At 39.2% G+C, this 18,404-nt stretch overlaps 1 protein-coding gene across 6 annotated transcripts in view; it reads left to right on the forward strand.

Annotated features, from left to right (window-relative positions):
• The first annotated feature begins 2,134 nt into the window (after window positions 1–2,134).
• Window positions 2,135–18,404, forward strand: part of LOC127660529 (fibroblast growth factor receptor 2) — a 63,322-nt gene continuing 47,052 nt past the window's right edge. Inside the window, exons 1-3 of one of the 6 annotated variants that reach the window (XM_052150837.1) lie at window positions 2,135–2,688; window positions 6,704–6,973; window positions 16,857–17,123. In XM_052150837.1, coding sequence (XP_052006797.1) covers window positions 6,790–6,973; window positions 16,857–17,123 — 451 coding nt within the window. In that variant the 5' untranslated portion in view covers window positions 2,135–2,688; window positions 6,704–6,789. The remainder of the gene's footprint in view (window positions 2,689–6,703; window positions 6,974–16,856; window positions 17,124–18,404) is intronic. The other 5 variants (XM_052150836.1, XM_052150834.1, XM_052150833.1 and 2 more) reach the window with 5 other exon arrangements.

Raw genomic sequence — 18,404 nt, forward strand, 5'->3', positions numbered from 1 at the left:
TAGAGGACATATAAATGAATAACGCCCCTGGGCTGTCTCGACTGATGACGTTTCAGCTGTGTGAAAGGGCAGCAGCAGACAGCAGTGGCAGATGACCCTGCATTCCAAACAGGATAAACCCGCCTCCGAAGGGCACTTAGATGATGGATAGATGACGCTGAAGTGCGTTCCGTATTACCAATATTTTTTAGCCCTACACCCTTCGACTCTCCGAAGCTCTCACTCTGGAGGGTAAACCCTTTGAAGGGATTAGGGCACGGGGATGAGCCCTTTGGAATGGACCGCATGTTGGCGGGTTCACTCGTGAAGTGTTTTCAATGAGTTTATCTCCAACCTGCTGCATCACACAGGTCTGGAAATCAGAAGGTGGCCCTCCTGGAACAGGATTGGATACCCAGGATACACACCATTTGCAAAAAATTTTTTATTAAATGTATTTCTGATTCATAAACTGTTCTGTTTAAATCTCAGTTTAGCAATAAATGCAATAAGAATTTTTATTTTCCCCCGAACATTCCTACCTCAAAAGTAGTGGTCAACTGAGGCTACGTCTACATTAATCCGGATACATTTGAAAACTGTGTTTTCGTTTCAAAACTCTCTCTGTCCGCACTAGCGTTTTCAAGCGTTTTCCAAAAGTTGCTCGTCCACACTGAAACGTATGAAACCGCTTAAATCGCGTTATTGCACATACGGAAAATCTCTGTTGCATGTACGGTCTGAAACGCAATTAATAATAATAATACTAATAATTCATTACATTTATATAGCACTTTTTTAGGCACTCAAAGCGTTTACATAGCATAGGGATGATGCGACAGCAGCCATAGTGCGCCAGAACGTCCACAACACACCAGCTATTGGTGGGGAGGAGAGAGTAGAGTGATGTAGCCAATTCAGAAATGGAGATTAATACGAGGCCATGATAGATAGGGGCCAATGGGGGGAATTTGGGATTTTTAATGACCACAGAGAGTCAGGACCTCGGTTTAACATCTCATCCGAAGGACGGTGCCTTTTTTTGTTTTGATGTCGCCGGAGTAAACTTCCCTTCACCTTTGAAGGAACACAATGTGATGGTTGTACAAAGTAACATTTATTTTTTAACAATGCTATCAAAGTGAGTATCAAGTACAACCGCGCTGCTAGTTCACGGGCCGTCATCTTGATTGTTTTGGTTAAATAGATCGCATGAATGCGTCACATGACCACAACACAAAAAACGTTGTTTTCAAATGTATCCACTTTGGAGTGCGTTTTGAAAAAGCTCAGTTTTTGTGGAGAAAAACGCCGTCTCGGTGTGGACGGAGGACCAAAACGGAGAGAAAAAGATGCGTTTTCGAACGAAAACTTTTTAGTGTGGACGAGGCCTGACATGGGTTTTTTGATGGCCGATGCTGATCCAATGACCAAAATCGCACCAGAATTAAAATGGTTTAATTCCATTAATTTAATTATTAATATGTTACGCTTGAGACCACATTGAAAATCAGGGGTTGAGAATCGAATTTAAACCTCAAAATGAACACAACTTTTCAGGAGTTTGAAAATGTTAACAAACATAGGTTACAATGCAGAATAAATAAAATAAATATGTACGTTTCTCCACTATTTCTTGGTCACTAATCACATTTTTGACCATGTTAACTCCTTTGTACAAGATGCTCTTTGAAACATTCTGATAATCAGGTTTGCACAAACTTTTGAAGTCCATGCCAGCTCGAGTGTACACTGTCATTAAAGCAAAGGGGGACACAACAATATTGTTTTCAATTCAACTTTTCACTCAAATTGACATGCTGATAATATATGCAATGGGAAAATGTACTAAATAAGAAAAATGTTAAATAGAAGCATTTTCATTTGCAGTCTCAGACTTTTGGTCGCCACTGTATGTTTTTAGGCTATTTAAAGGGCCTAGGGTGCCCCCGACCCCTCTCAGACGGATCTACCGCTGGGTGTCGCTGTTGCAGTGAATGAACGCACGGCGCTGACGCTGCACACCGGCTGCATTCTGCAACACTCGAGCCCTTCGACACAGCGTATCAGGGGAGGAGGAGGAGGAGGGAGACCCCAGTTCCGGACAAAACTTTGCAGAGTGGGTTGAGTCTGCTCGAAGGGGAGCTCGCGCACTCAGATCTGTGATTGGCAGAGAAACGGAGAGTCTAAAAACTATAAGCCAGGAAACGTCTCGGGTTTCAGGGGGGAGTGACATTTCTTTAGGGGGTTGGAGAATGAGGAAAAAAATCTCCGTAAACCCAACAAAGCGTCTGAGAACGGAGCCACTATCCTCAGAGACTGCGCGTCACGTCAGTGGAAATCAGTGGATTTTTCGCGAGGATGTTTTTCACACTGCTTGATACAATATTGCATCGCGTCTCGTTTTAGAAGAAGGGTGCATTGCTATTGCGCGAGCCGTTTGGTGAAGCAATAACGCAATAACTTGGTTTCGGACGAAAAAAGTTTCTGGGACGCACTTTTTTCCCCCTTTGGAAGGATTTACACAAACACGCAAGGATACTATCTGGTGCCCACTGTTGGCATGCGATCCTATCTTTGGTGCACTGTGATTTTGCCCTGTTGGATTTGGGAATAGTGGATTTTTGGTAGCATTCTTCACTGGATTCGGCCCATGCATGAGTCCCGTTTATATGCGGATTCTGAGCTTCGCTGTTCTGCTCCTCTTCTGTAAGTATCTTTTTATTTGTGTTCTTCTTTATTTTAAGGGGTGGTACTGCATGTGAATAGACTGTTTACTTTTCTTTAAGCAGTATGAAACTTTTCTGTTGAGTCTTTATCCATGTAAACTTTTGAAATACGCCAAATAAACATTCTCATTTTGAATATGCACATACTATTGGCATACCAGAAGGGATATGGACTCCACAGAAAGTCTTACATTTTATAATGTAAGTGTGTCTGTAAAATGAAGTGACTTGTAATTGTCAGACCCTTTTGTGAAAATGTTGTAACAAACCATGTAAGAAAACTCATATTTTGCTCTTTCATTAAGATATCAAATCCCATATTCCCACTCATATAAGAGGACCATGTAAAAGCTACCTTTATGAACCTATTATGAAACTGAGATACATATACTGCAAAATGGCTTTGGAAAGATGCATGCCAATGGTGATAAAAAAAAAAAAAAAAAAATCATAAAAATAAATGTTCACATGTTCAATTGGCTTTTGTTTTGGAAGTTTTGTGAAAATTTGGTAATTTTGTAAAATTGTTGAATTCACCCAAAATCATTTTTCCACCCCTTATTCACATTTCCAATTGAATGCATTATAATCATTTGTAATTAGTGTGTGATTCATTTTCATAAATGCACTACAGTGTATGCAAATTACAATTTTGGATTCAAATTAACAAATGCAACCAGTCAATAATTCTTGTTATTCAAGGCGTAGTCTGGCCTACCTGTTTTTTCTTTTCTTTTTTCTTGTTTTTATTCTCCCATTGACATGACAATTACAGTTTCATGTCCCGAAACATGTAGTTACATTAAGAACAATGCAATAGAATGACTTGCATACGTTAAGTTTACTTTGCAATGAGAAATTAGTATTTTTTTTTTAATCTTATTTTATTACCTGCTGTTGAACTGCTAGTAAAGCTATCAGTTAAACTGGTGAAAAGATAAGTGTGAAATTCAAAGTACTAACTGTCAGTAATAATGTCAGTAGGCCTATATATACTAATATTAACTTGATTATAAGTAATCAAGTTAATCTTCTTTCATAAAGTCATGATAAACTCATTAGGATGTGCAATTCGACAAACACTAGAATTGATAACATTACAATTCAAATGTAATCAAAGGGCACCGCACAGCTCATTCCCAGGGGAACATCAGTGTTTTTTGCATTGGCCGTAAAGCCTTTAGCGCTTTCGGTGTGATGTTTTAAGTGAGCTGATATGAATATGAATGGGATGGTGATTAACGCTTTTAGATTGCATTTTCCCCTCGTTATATTCAGAAGACACTTGCACTAAATGATGCATTTGGCAATACAGGTTCTAAAGTTGACGTCATGATTTGTGAAATATTTGTCAAAATTGTGCTCATCAGCCTCTTTGGCATATCGGACGCGAGTAAAAAATGACGCGCCGCGCAATTTGACTTATAAATGCATTCATATGAATCAAACCCTTTACCTATAGGGCATGACGTACGATTTAAAACGTCAGGAGAGAATAGCAATGCTTTAAAACGACACTCTCGTGCTACATCATCCTGCATTGCTCTCGTCTCGTGTTAAAAACGAATTAACCATTTACTGCAACAGAAATTCCACCCCCGCCTTTCAATCACCTTTTGATAAACGCACAAGAATGAATAGAAGCGATCAATACCGCAGCCGATCGCGCGCCAGATCTCCAGAGACTGAAGCGCGCGCATCAACAGTGATTCTTCATGACCTAAACTGAACATCACTTCAGGAGCAACTCTATTTTGATTTGAAGTCACAGTCTTGTTTGTTGAGAAGTCAGCGAAGTTGGTTCCAGTGAAATAAAAATAAAAAGCCAAATCTTGTGCAATTGTGATGATAGATAGATAGATAGATAGATAGATAGATAGATAGATAGATAGATAGATAGATAGATAGATAGATAGATAGATAGATAGATAGATAGACAGACTAATACAATACTTTTAATGGTGCTGGAAAACAGTGCTTTAAATACACAGGTTACTTACTCTTTATAGAACCAAACATTGCATGTAACATTCGAGCACAGACTGATGGAGTTGTTATGTCAGGAGTAGTGTGTAGGTGTCAGAATGTAGGTAGGAGTAAACAATAAGAGCTTTGGTATGTCCGTGACAAGGCTTGTTTAACAGCATTTTAAAGCCAAGTGCACACTACACATATTGCAGTCAGCGCCTTGCTTACTCACAGTCTTGTTTTCCATCGTGGTGGTGCACACAATACCGACTGATCGAAGACTGGGTGTATCATCTACACAACCATTCGTCCTCCACTGAGGTCTTGTGTGCATCTGGTATTAAGATGCGTTTTGGGTGATCCAGTCACAAGTGTTCAAGTGAGACTCATCACAGTTACACCTGGTCATCTCTTTTGGACACTTGTGTTCGGATTTCAAGGGGACAGTCTCTGATTTCATGAGGACGTGCAATAATCATAAAGCCTGTATATTACTGAATGATAATAAAGTGCACAAAGTCTTAAAGTGCTACAAAAATGGTGCACAGTTTCTCCTAATTATACTTTTTATTTAACATAAGCGCAAACATTATGTTTAGAGCAGAATTCTCCGTTATATTAGTGGAATATATGTACTAGCTGGGCTTTTAATGTGCCTGTTTGTCCCTGCATGTTGATATCAGATACAATTCCGTGAAGTTCTTGTGGATGTACATGCATTTGCTTTTAAAAACTTTCAGATCGGATGGTTATTCCCATGAAATCTGCATGTGACCAGCAAAGTTTAAACACTTGTTTTATTAGCTGGCAATCCCCTGCTTTGGCACTATGAGCCCAATGTCTGAATGCTGATACATCTCAAAACAGTTTGGATCACGTTACAGCTGTCTTTAGCAACATCCCGTTTCAAACGGATCCCCCAAAATGCATCTTAAAATTACAATATCGAAATTCTCAAACTCAGAGTTTATTCGTGATAACATGTCAACAAACATGAAAAATGGCTAGTTATCGTCTTTGTGCTTATTTTGATGGTTCAGACGGCCCATTACCACACTGTCCACAGTTTTAGCACAGTGTGTGGACTTCTCATATGGTCAAAATATCGGAGGCATCGTAGGCAAAATTTTCAATGCATATCAACGATTGAACGACTTCACAGTGATGCTATCTGACCATCTTAAATACAGGACAAATCACATCATTTAATCTATAAATGTGGGACGATCCCGTATTTTACGGGATGAGTGGCAACCCTATCTAGATATGAAGCTGGTTTGAAATCTGTCGTAGCGTCTGCGACTAGTCAGGAAGAGTCACAGGAGTGCGCACACAACACAACCGTTGGCCGTAATATCTGATACTTCTTGTCGCAGACCAGCTGCTGACTCCAAACTTCAAAAGAGACGAACTTGAGTTGTGTAGTGTGCATGACTAGGCTTAATACATTGATCTTGAGTTTCTATCTTTCTCTTTCTCTCTTCCATGCTCACATGTTTGTGTACCTGCATTACGTGGACTGACCATTGAAGTCTCTTGTTTCTATACTGAGCTAATGGTATTTTCTATCCCCCAACACTACAATTTTGTGAGAACATTTTTTAGTATGTTTAATAAGCATTTTTAATTACAGGGACACTTGGGATGTCCTCGTAATTAAGGAGATGTCAGGTTTCCGTAAGCTATGAGGGCATTTTGGTCCTCGCAATGCAGGTATACCTGCAGGAATGATCTAAAACCAACAGATCTGAATTATTCCAGCTGGATATTTACAGTTTCCATACTATGTATTGAGAGAAGTGTTGATGACACTTTATCGCTCTGAAATTTCTCATTTTATTGTATACTGCATGCCAGTTGTTTTTAAAGTATGATTGGCACAATCTTAAACGTTTGTTTGGTTTACTTTTCTAATCATTCAATTTTTTTCTTCTTTCATCTTATTTTCTCCTCATCAACTTGGGAAACACCTAACCTGCCACTGTCTACGATATCCTCTGCCTGTGCAATCTACACCTATTCGACAGCTCTCCTCAGCCCAGGTGATTGGTGGGAATTCCAGTGAGTGACAGACCGTCCAGCCTGAAGTTCATGGTTGGGTGGAACTCCTCAGATGGGATCTGTGTCCAGGGGGAGGTCGAGGAGGGAGGGATGGGGCATTACGCCCGCTGCTGACGGGATGTCTGCTCTGGGGTGGCTTCTGGGTGTGTTTCTACTTTTGACCCTGACAACAGTGTCTGTGGCACGGCCATCGTTAAGGACCACTGAGGAAGTGAAGACTACATTTGCACCAGAAGGTAAGATCCTGCAAGGGATGGCCAGCAAGTACATTTCAAATGTTAATTTCCAGTTAATTTCTGACCCTGCTGTAAGGAAATCTCGATGCTTCATTGTTGACAAGAAAACAGATGCGTCTTTACAGCTTAATTGCAATAAAAACAACCCGCTTCTCTAACGCAGCTGCACCTATGTGTGAAAATATTTTGTTTTTATTGGGGAAAGTCTCAGGACTATAAAGAATTTGGGTGAAAAGACACTTTACTGAGCGGAATGTCTTGTGGTATAGGATACTTTGTTTGCTTCATACATCATTAGTTACAGATTTATGAGATTTAACTTTTCATAAATGGTTCTGTTCAGCCAATTCAAGACTGCCAAAGTGTTTGTTGTTTTAAGAGCTCTCGTGCTATTGCTGTAGTATGCAAACCCTAGGAACCACTTCTTTTGCATGAAGCATGTCTTTGAAATGACGATAATTATGTAGAGAAAGTTGTTTGAGCATATACTGTATTTTTGAGGAACTTTGAGGTTTTATAATGTATGGAATTATTTTGAGTATGGTACGTTCTATTCAAAGGAGTCGCTTTTGTGGTTCCACCCGTGACATCTCTTTTCCTTTTCTCCCCCCAAATTTTCTCTCTCTCCATCTGAGTTTAATGTTGTTTTGAGCTGTGGACCACACACATACCTGCTAGCTTGGCACGTAGACGCAAACCAACCAGTATTAGTTTGTTTGGGAAGAAAAAACCCCACTCGCTTTCAAATATTTGTTAAAATGAAATTAGAGATTTGTTCCACTTTTTTGTAGGTTTCCTGACTTCCTTTAAACGGGATGTGGGTTGTCTTCATCTTCATTAATAACCCATTTTAAAAATTGCTTGTTTTTCTTTGGTTCTTTGGGTTTTTTTACTAGTTGAGGAGTGGCAAAATTCCCTGTGGTGTGTCTTGGCAATTGATGCCATTTTTTTCCATTTCGCTGTTTCAGCCCACATGGTTAATTATGTTTAGGCCAGCAGGTAATTAGAACTTTAGAGTTGGGTAAGTCTCTTTTGTTATTTCTGCTTCAATCACACAATGTCAATGAAAGGTTTGTCAAACACAATCACTTTTAGAGGCAACCCCACCCCCAGCCAACATTGTCCAGATACCCTTTGACCTCAGGGTCAGACGAGGGTCCATACTGAGGGTTAAAGAAATAGTTCTCCCAAAAATGAAAGTTCTGTTATAATTTACTCACCTTTATGTTGTCCATTACATTTTTCTAATGTGGAACAAAAAATAAGATTTTTTTGAAGAATCTCCAAGCATTTTTTTCTGAAACAATGAAAGCATATTGTGACCAGGGCTTGTCAAGCTCAAAAAGGACAAAAAGGTTACCATAAAAGTATCATAAAGGTAGTCCATATGACGTCTAAGTCTTCTAAAGCCATACAAGTTTTTTTTCGCTAAAAATCTCGAGCATCTTAAGATGTGTCAGGTTTGACGCCAAATGAAACAAAACAGTATTGGTTCTCATAACTATAGAAGTGGTGGTGGTGGCGTAGTGGGCTAAAGCACATAACTGGTAAGCAGAAGGTTGCTGGTTTGATCCCCACAGCCACCACCATTGTGTCCTTGAGCAAGGCACTGAACTCCAGGTTGCTCCGGGGGGATTGTATCTGTAATAAGTGCACTGTAAGTCACTTTGGATAAAAGCATCTGCCAAATGCATGAATGTAAATGTAAATAATGCCTCGTGTAGCGGCTTATACAAAATACATTTTTTACACAATTTTAACTACATTTTCCAACCCCCTTATCTTTTGTCAAAAGTCAGATGATTAACTTTTCATCTTCTAACACTAAGTAGTCAATGTTGTGGAACTTTGTAAAACGACTTGCTCTTTTCTCTCCTATCATATGATGGAAGATTACGGGGAGGTCATGTGACAGAGGATTAAATGGCTGAAGTGGTGTCATGTGATGCGGATAGGCTCGGAGGTTTTGGTGAAAGGTGTAGAGTGCTAACCGCACCACCCACTGTCTTGTTTTACAGAGAAGGGTGTGCTAAACATGTTTACCTATACTTTCAGTATGAATGAACAAAATATGTATCATTTAGACAAAAAGCCTGCCATTAAACGCCTACCCCTGGAGGGAAACAACAATAGCCCTCACCTGATGGGTGGGTTGTAATCCCTTTCTAGGAGGGATTTTGTTTAAGATTGCATATCAGTGAGGTTTCTTTGAGCAGTCCAGATTCCTACAGAGTTTCATGTAAGCTAGTCTTTTTGTTTACTGGTTTTAAAGCTGAAGTGTGTAATTATTTTAGATACTTTTTACCATCCCATCTTAACATGCAGAAACAACTACAAGTAAGCTGTTTGTACATTAATTTCCGTAACAATTATGAAAACATGTTTTGGTTCATTTGAGAAGCCTAAAACCACAATATTGATTTAGCCAATGGTGTGAGGTTGGGGTGGGGCTATCTGCTTCGACAGCCAATGGCAGACGGAGGAGTGTTTGGGAAACCAGTTTAGATTTTGGCAAATCTGTTCAGTGACCGTAGTGGCGCAATAATTACACACTTTATCTTTCATGTCCAATATGTTTTTTAAATGAGGGTGGCAAAATATTCCAATATCAGCTTATTTTTATTTGGAACAGACGTTGTTTCTTTTAAGATGTGATAAAAATCTTCCGGGAAGCTGAAAAACAACACGTTGTGAAAGTTTGGGAACACAAACTTGGATCAAATGTAATCTGACAGGGCTCAGAGCACAATAGAGTTCAAGCTCTTCACCTTCATCCCCTCATTCTTTGCTGCCCCATAAGGTTTGTGGTTGGAACCAGAGGTAAGGCCAAGCTGACCCAGTGGTGGAAATGTTGGATGACACACATGTTTGGTTGGGATCATTGTTATTTGGATTGCGTTATTTATTTATAGTCATTGGAGTGGTTCTGCTTGTGTTTTAGTGTGTGTGTGTCCCGTTGGCTTGGACAGAATTAGACACAGTCAAACTGGGCTTTGATGATGTTTAAAACATTGGCTGAATGTGAACATGTGGCCAAGTGAACATCTTATTTTTTTTTCTGCCATCACTCATTCTCCGGAATCGGAATCGTCCAGATTCCACTCTCTTGTGCTCGTTACCCCAAAAAGCTTTCCTGTGCAACCCAGACGTTCTTGTTCACGTTGAGAATGGCCAAACCTGTAACACCAGTACTGTGGGGTGGAATGCACAGGACAAGACTCAACACTCTTCTAGAGATGTGTAAAACTGAATATTGCGCCAACACCGCAATCACCAAAAGCTGGGCGAGAGAATTCCCCTAAGGTGTCCATCCCGGCATTCGCTCCGCACAGTCATCGCTCGGCCCCGCCCCACTCACCACAGTCTAGTCGAAGAAGCTCTGTTCAGAATAGCATACTACCATACTACTCTTATTATTTTGGCCATAGACAAACATGGCAGAAGTAGCAAGATTAGTATGGCTAGTATCCATTTTTTAACTCAGCATCTGTTTACTTAAGGCTAGAGTAGGCTATACTATACAGTGTGCATGAGACATAGTGGCATGCAGAAAATCGAAGCCTATTTTGGCCTTTTAGCTGGTTACAAGGTCAGCTGAACCTGATTGGATGCTTTATTTTAGGGGGCATTCACATAATTTGTGTTCTTATGTTCAAAAGCAACTTGAGGGAGTGCAATGGAATGGAACACAATGCAGGCACCTTGAGATGTGTTTTTAATATTTGGACTAATTTTGACTTGACACATTGTCTAAAAACGCAGCGTTCATGGCAGGACGCTCAATAAACAATGTGCAACGACCAATAATATCCATCTACATTTGTATGGCTGTAGCTTTAAAGGGGATGAATTTAAAGACTCAGCTTTTCCAATTTAACACCAATGCAAAAATATAAAATCTAATAAATTAGAAAATATTAATATGTTGATAAACCAGTTGAACTTACTTTTCGACTTGGTGGTAGGAACTTTTAACTAGTCTGTCATCATGACCTATCCTTAGACCCTACAAAAAAGATTGGCCTCTCGCTCTTTCTCAATATGCATGTATAAAGTGACTACCTGCATACATTAGGGGGTTTCCTGGGCGAATGGTGTTCTGTTTAAACCAAACGGTCCTAAATCTTGATAGCAAGTCCCTGTAATAAAAGTGTAAACTCACACCCTTTGTTTATTTTGTTTTCCCTGGGCGAATGAAGCCACACTAAACAAACTAAAAGCTGTTGGGAAGTTCATGTTCCAGGTATTTTCTGTTGCAATTAGCTGTTGTCGACCGTCATCATTGACGTCTGTTTAAATGGATGTACTCTATTGAGAAGCTTAAAGGGATTTGCTCCTTAAAGATTTAATAAAGGAAATAAGGACCTTTAATGACACACAAGTTGGGTTGTGGTCAATCGGAAGGGATAAATACATTTTTTGGTAAAAATAGAAACTAAATTATATTTTAACATTTCTTGTGTGTAGTTTCTAGGGTGTTGCTATCTAGTTGCTAAGGTTTTTTGAGTGAGTTTGGGTTGTTGCTATGTGGTTACTTGGGTATTTAGTGTAGTTGCTCACTGGCCCACATCTAAATAGCCCACCCACATGTCTCTATGTGATATTCTGCTCTCTAGATATGGCAATTGGCTAAATATGTCTGATTTTTTTGACCATTTTAATGCCTGCCAGATGAAATATCTTAAATCGGATCTCTTAGAAAAGAAACAGCACACCTCTCCTGAACAAACCGCATTATTTGAGGTATCATTCATGTCTGTTGCACTAACAGCACAGAATGAGTCATGCACCAAATTTTAACACTTATGGTTACGGTTTTTGTTCAAATACACCACCAAATTCCAGCGTTTATATGTGACTTTGGTGGTTTTTGGAGGGGAAATCTGGCCAATCAAATGTACACTTTGGGGCCCCGGATGTTTGTGTCGGTTGGTTGCCGTGGGTGCCCCTAAGCAGCCTATGTCATTGGTTGGCCATGCCATTGTCATGACAATAAAGCTTGCAGAAATTACAATTTGAAAGGCGATTGTGATTAGGAAGGAACAAGAAGAGTTTAGGGATTGAACTGCAATAGAGATACAAAGGGGTGAGAAAACGGAGCAGGAAAAGACGAGAAAGAAGAATAAGAGGATTGTACAGCTTGTGTAGAGGGTGTCTGGTGTAGAGATATTTGCTTGTGGAGTTGGGGTGGTTGGGTGTACAACAAGGGTCCCCAAACTTTCTTCTCTGCTGAAGCCCTGTGATTTAATTAGTGGTGTTTGCTAAGGCAAGCATCACTTATGTTTGCTTATACTTAGGGTCAGGGGCGAACTGGGTAGAGAAATCGGCCTGGGATTTTACATAGAAACTGAGCCCCCCCCCCACAAACTGTGTGTGTGTGTGTGTGTGTGTGTGTGTGTGTGTGGGGTGGGGGGGGTTCACTGTTCTTTTCTGCAAATCGCTGCCCCCTTCAGCATATTGCAGCACGGTTTTGTGGCCCATTCTGCATAGCACGGCATGACAATTTCTGCTGGTGGACATTAAAATTGAGATAAAGTCCCATTGACTTACATTGAAAGAGGGACCCGTGCCATATCTAGTGACCAGAATATCATAAAGACTTTGGGGTGGGCTCTTTTGACTTAGGCCAGTTAGCAACCACTTAACAACACCTTAACAACCACATAACGATGCTAATGACTTAAATGTTATATCATAATATTAATAATTTTATGTTACGATAATGATATTCTGCATATCACAATATAGTATTTTTTTCTGGAAAATCTGTAAAACTTGGTTTATATATTAAATAGCCATATTGAAATGTTGATTTCTGGACAATCCCGTCAAATATGATAGAGTGAGAATTGGACAGTCTGGATCCTGTCACAGTCTGGCAGAGTGTTTAGTTATCTACTGCAGCGATGGTGCTAATGTTATGTGGTGCAGTGGGCGGGAGGTGCGAGACAGTCTGTATCTGTCACTTCTGACGAGATATTATATAATAACTGCCACTTAAAGGGGATGGCTCTCTCTTCAAAAGTGCTCCAAGGAAAACACAAGAAAACAGATTCAGTCACATAGTGAGAAATTGAGTTTGCATGCTTGCCTTCATGTGTTTTTACCTCAGTGCAGACACCAAGCATATTTTTAAAGGGATAGTTTACCCAAAAATGAAAATTCTGTCATTATTTACTCATTTGCATGATGCTATTTTTTTATATGGAGCATAAATAATGACAGAATTTTCATGTACTATTACTGTATAAGAACCCGATGAAAAGAAACATGTTAATTGGAGTAGAATAGGATGTTCCTGTGACCTCCTCCCTTCTCCCAAGAAAAATCTGCAATTTGCTGGATGTCAACAGGCTGTAGATTTGTGGAGGGTTGGTGTCTCAGAGACAGCAGGGTTGCAGGGTGAGGGGTGAAAGGTGAAAGAGCAAATCAGAGGAGCAGGAGCTGGTGTTGATGGCAAAGAACAGATGTACTAGATTCACACAATAAAGACAGAGAGTGTGGCGAATGTTCAAAGGTTGAGGTTACTAAGATCTTGGCCTTTTTAGTGGCAGAATGGACTTCAGTTGTGTGTAGGGCTGGGAGAAATTGCTAAATAAAGTATATCTTGATACTTCTCACCTTTTCGACAATATTAGTATCTTATTATTTTTGTATTTGCACTGAAATGTTGTTAATGGGTGATTTTGAAAAGAGTGGTTAAAACCATTTTTTCAATCAAAGAGCCTTTGTTGCCGTAGATTAAACATATTTAAATGTAGGATCTTCTGCACAGAAGAAAATCTACTTTTACTCTAACATTGATCATTTTTAAGCAATGATGCAAACAAATATTTGAATCAGTTTTAAATCGATTTATTGAAACTGACTGTAAACTGTAAACTGACTGGAATTGAATTAAAATGACCAACTCTAAGTTGGAAAAAAAAAAACTACAATGAATAATTTGGACACATTGGAGAGCTGCAGAAACTACTGTTTTCTTTGCTTGCATTTCCGCTTATTTCTGCATGTTTTTGCGTGACTCGCTTTTTGCAGCATGCGCCACTTTTGCACAGCTTAACTCTATTGCGGCTGTTCACTACTTATTAGCATCTCATCTACTTTTCCATATGTACTACAAGATTAGTGAGACAATGATGTCCACTGGTCATACTACAGATTTTCCTGAAGTCTATTAGCAAGTATGTAAAAACGGAGCCACATGTGTTGACTTTCTATTGGGGCTTGATTGGGAGCAGGCCTCATACATTTGTTTTTTCACATTTGCCTTTAATCGTACAATAGAGGGAAACACGCAGCCAATAACAGTTAAATAACAGTTGGACAAACAGAGGCCTTCCGGAAAAAGCACAGCAATGAATACTGGTTCAATCAATCAACAACAAAGTTCATTGTAAGGCCGCACAGTCGCAAAAGGCATAAAGGAAAAGGTAATTGTTTCCGGAGTAGCGGTAAAAAGGAACAATACAGGAACTCGACTTGTGTAGGGCAACATGCCTGGGGAGAGAGTGTAGACCTTAGAGCACACTCCAAAGCTCTTGAGGACTGAGCGTAAGTCATATGACTTTCCCTTCCGCCAGTGTTTAGTTGAATCTACAGTATACACATGCACAATAGGGCAAGAACGTGCAGGAAGAAAGGTGTGTTAGTATGGGAAGGGTTGGGAGTTTCTCTACACCACTAATTATATATTGTCTCTTGACAAGTCTAACCATGTCTTTCCATACGTCTTGCTTTCAATGTTTATGTCTTTTTGTACTCTGGAAAGCTGCATAGACCTTTTCATTTTATATAACCCATAGTTTCCACCAAAATACTATAGTTACTACAGTTATTGTTTCTAATGTAAAATTATAATACATGTATATGGGGTCCCCTTCAAATAGACTAAGAAGCTTTTAAATTAGTGGTCTTTCAAACCCCCTAACCCAAAGTACTAAACTTTGGGCGATTTGAGGCAGAATGAGACCTCAAATCATGAGGCTTGTTGGGGAGATGTGTGGTATTACTTTTCTAAGCAATCACATGTAAGATATTTTAGCGTATGGACAAAAAATCCTACAGACTTGCATTGCAGGAGGGACCCACCCCATATTTATTGACCATAATATCAGAAACTTCGGTTTTGGCTCTTTTGATTTAGGCAGAGTTTACTGACTTGAAGTTATGAGATTATTTAGCAGAGATGGGCCACTTCTATTAAAATGAATGGGAGAAATTGGAACGCCCAATGGCAGAAAATGGTCATCGATGTGGAAAGGAAGTATCGCCTTACAGGTAATAGAGCAATCATCTTTAAGATACAGACATAGCCTGTCAATCAACTTGAGAACACGCATGCACATTAGCTATACTAGCTGGTAAAATTGGGTTTTTAGTGTAATCTGAGTTAAAGAAGCACACTATACGAGCTGCACTGTCATGACTGGAAATAGCTTCTTAAGAGTGTACCAAACATGGCAGACTGTGGACTGACTTGCTAGAAAGACTTGCTGACTTAGCCCAGTAAGCAACCACCCAGAACACCTTGACAATAACATATACCCTTGCATCATACTGATGAGTTTAGCATGAGTTTAGCGGGAACTATTGGTGCATGGTTATTTTTTTCAAGGGGTATCCATACAACACATTCAGTACTCACATACACATACCTAACAACACATTTGCATTCACCTTTACTATTAAAAAGTGGAACATGGTCTACTTGACAAATTATTGGACAATTACACCAGGGTTTGTCAGTGAGAGATGTAGTTTGGACTGTGTTTCTGTGGTCTGGATTTAATCATCTAACTATGTTAATTGTCCTGAAATGTAATATATTTGCTGGTGTTGCTCACATTGTATGAAAAGGATTTAACTGTTCCCTTCTGTACTATCAGTTATGTTTTGGTGGTGCAAGAGGTATACGTTTATCCACTTCATCTTTTAAATTAACACTTATTTCACAAAGTGTTTACTAAAAATTCGCTGTATGTCTATATATTTTTGAATTGACACAAGGCCAAGTGACCATTACATGTAATGATCCAACTGGGGACAGTTATCCCTGATTACCTCTGGTAATATAGTTTTGGCCAATATATCAACTTACCACTATCCTATAGCGGTCTCAAAGGCTGCTTAATTGTTGGGTACTCTAGATATTTGTATTTTTTTAACACTGGTTTTGCTTTCGTAATGGTATTCCCCGTTTACATTGATCCCAAATTGAGTATTTGATTTGCCTTTGAGTTTTCCCACTCAGAACGGCGGTTTGCATCTCCCATAAGCCCCTCTCGGTGTTTGGTTAGCCAGTATAGTTATTGTAGAGACTGCAATACCTCAAGAGCATAATTAGAGATAATGGAGTAAACATGCAATAACAGGGCTTAATTGTAATTCACAAGGTCGAGGTTAAAATGACAGGGAAAAGAAAACCAAAGACTCTGTTTATTAAATGAACAAATATTGAGCGCTATTTCTCTGCTGGCATCCTTTTAATGTCAACACTCTGCTAATGCCACCCTTTTTCCTACTGGAACAGCTGCATGCCTCCAGAATAACTCTGTATACATGATTCACAGCTAATAGGGCACTCTGAGGTGGTTGTATTTGGGATAATTCTGGTTTATAAAGTGTGGTTTGCTTTAATGAATAGTTCACCCTAAATGAAAGTTAATTTAAGCGTGAACTATCCATTTAAATGATACTCTGAAGCCTCTTTTCTCAACGCATCTCACTCTAGTCATTGTAGGGTTGCCAGGTGCGGTTGGAGTAGTGTTTTTCGTCTTACACTCTTGCTTGTTTCTTTTCTCTCCCACCTGTCCTTCTCTTTTCCTGTGCACCCTTTCACCCCTTTCCTCTTGCCCTTTTCTCCCTTTTCCTCGCTCTGCAGAGCCTCCAACCAAAATCCAAAACTCTAAGCCCACCCTGTGCTCGGTGCACCCGGGCGAACTGCTCAAGCTCAGCTGCACGCTGCCCGAGGCGGCCGCCATCGTCTGGACCAAAGACGGCTCCTCACTGGTCCCCAACAACCGCACGCTCATAGATCAGGAGTGGCTACAGATTCGCGACGCCACCCCTAAGGACTCCGGCCTGTACGCGTGCAGTGCTGGGGGCTCGCAGGCCGGCGACGTACTTTGCTTCATCGTAAACGTAACAGGTGAGACGTTCGTCTGCCACAGGTGGTGTCTGTGAGGTATTTGCCGATTTTTTCCCATGCATTTTCCATCCCTGTCTGGGCTATAATAATGATAGGTTTCTATTAATTTGTAATTAATGTGTTTAGTGCATTGATTTACAGTTTCAGTCACTTTACAATGTGGTTACTTTGGAAAAAGACTTTGTAGTCTAGTCTTTAAGATTACTAATCATGCCCCATTTGGCTGAACGTCTTGATGTTGGGATCAGTTTGTATTGTCTTTACGATATCTGTTGGCTCTGTTTGAAGTCCATTTATGATTAAAGGTGTATTGTGTAATTTTGGAGCCTATATAGTGGCACCAAATGGAATTGCAATATTTGTGATTTTGAGGTCATTTGCACCAGCTGTGACAACATTGGTTCACTAAACTAATTGTGTGAGTTTAAGACAGGACTACCTTTTGGTTCTAACAATTCCATATGAGAGGAGTGTTTGAAACTGGTCTGAAATGGTTTAACAAAAAACACTCATAGTGTATATATAGTTTAGTGATATAGTGTAGATATGTAGAATACAAAACACTCATAGATTATATAGTGCTGTATAGATATACAATCTAAAAAACACTCATTATAATATATACTGTATAGTATAGTGATATAGTATAGATGTATAGTATAGAAAACACACATAGTATATGTAGTATAGCACAGTGAAATAGTATAGATAGATAGTATAGAAACATTCATTATAGAAAGGTATTGTGATATAGTATGGATATATAATATAGTAAGCACTCATAATAGTATATAAAGTATAGTATAGTGATATACTGTAAATATATAGTAGAGCAAAGGATAATTATAGTATATACTGTATTATATAGGATAGTATAGTGGCTTAGTATGGATGTTTACAGAATAGAAAACACTTATAGTAGTATATGAAGTATAGTACAGTTATATAATATAAATATATAGTATAGAAAAGGCTCATTGTAGTATATACTGTATAGCTTATTATAGTAGTATAGTATACATGTGTACAGTATAGAAAACAGACAGTATTGTATATATAGTATAGTGATTTGATATAGAATATACTCAAAGTAAATTATGTTGCTATAGTTGTATAGTATAGAAAACACTCAAAGTATATATAGCATAGTGATATAGTGTCAATTTTTAGTATAAAAAACACGCATAGTATTTATGTAATGTAGCCAGCTATTAGGTAGCTTTGCAGTATGCAAACTTCACTCCCCTAGCCTTAAAAGGTGCCCTAGCGACAGATGCTAGA

The sequence above is a fragment of the Xyrauchen texanus genome, chromosome 20, assembly GCF_025860055.1.
Source record: "Xyrauchen texanus isolate HMW12.3.18 chromosome 20, RBS_HiC_50CHRs, whole genome shotgun sequence".
Taxonomy (NCBI): domain Eukaryota; kingdom Metazoa; phylum Chordata; class Actinopteri; order Cypriniformes; family Catostomidae; genus Xyrauchen; species Xyrauchen texanus.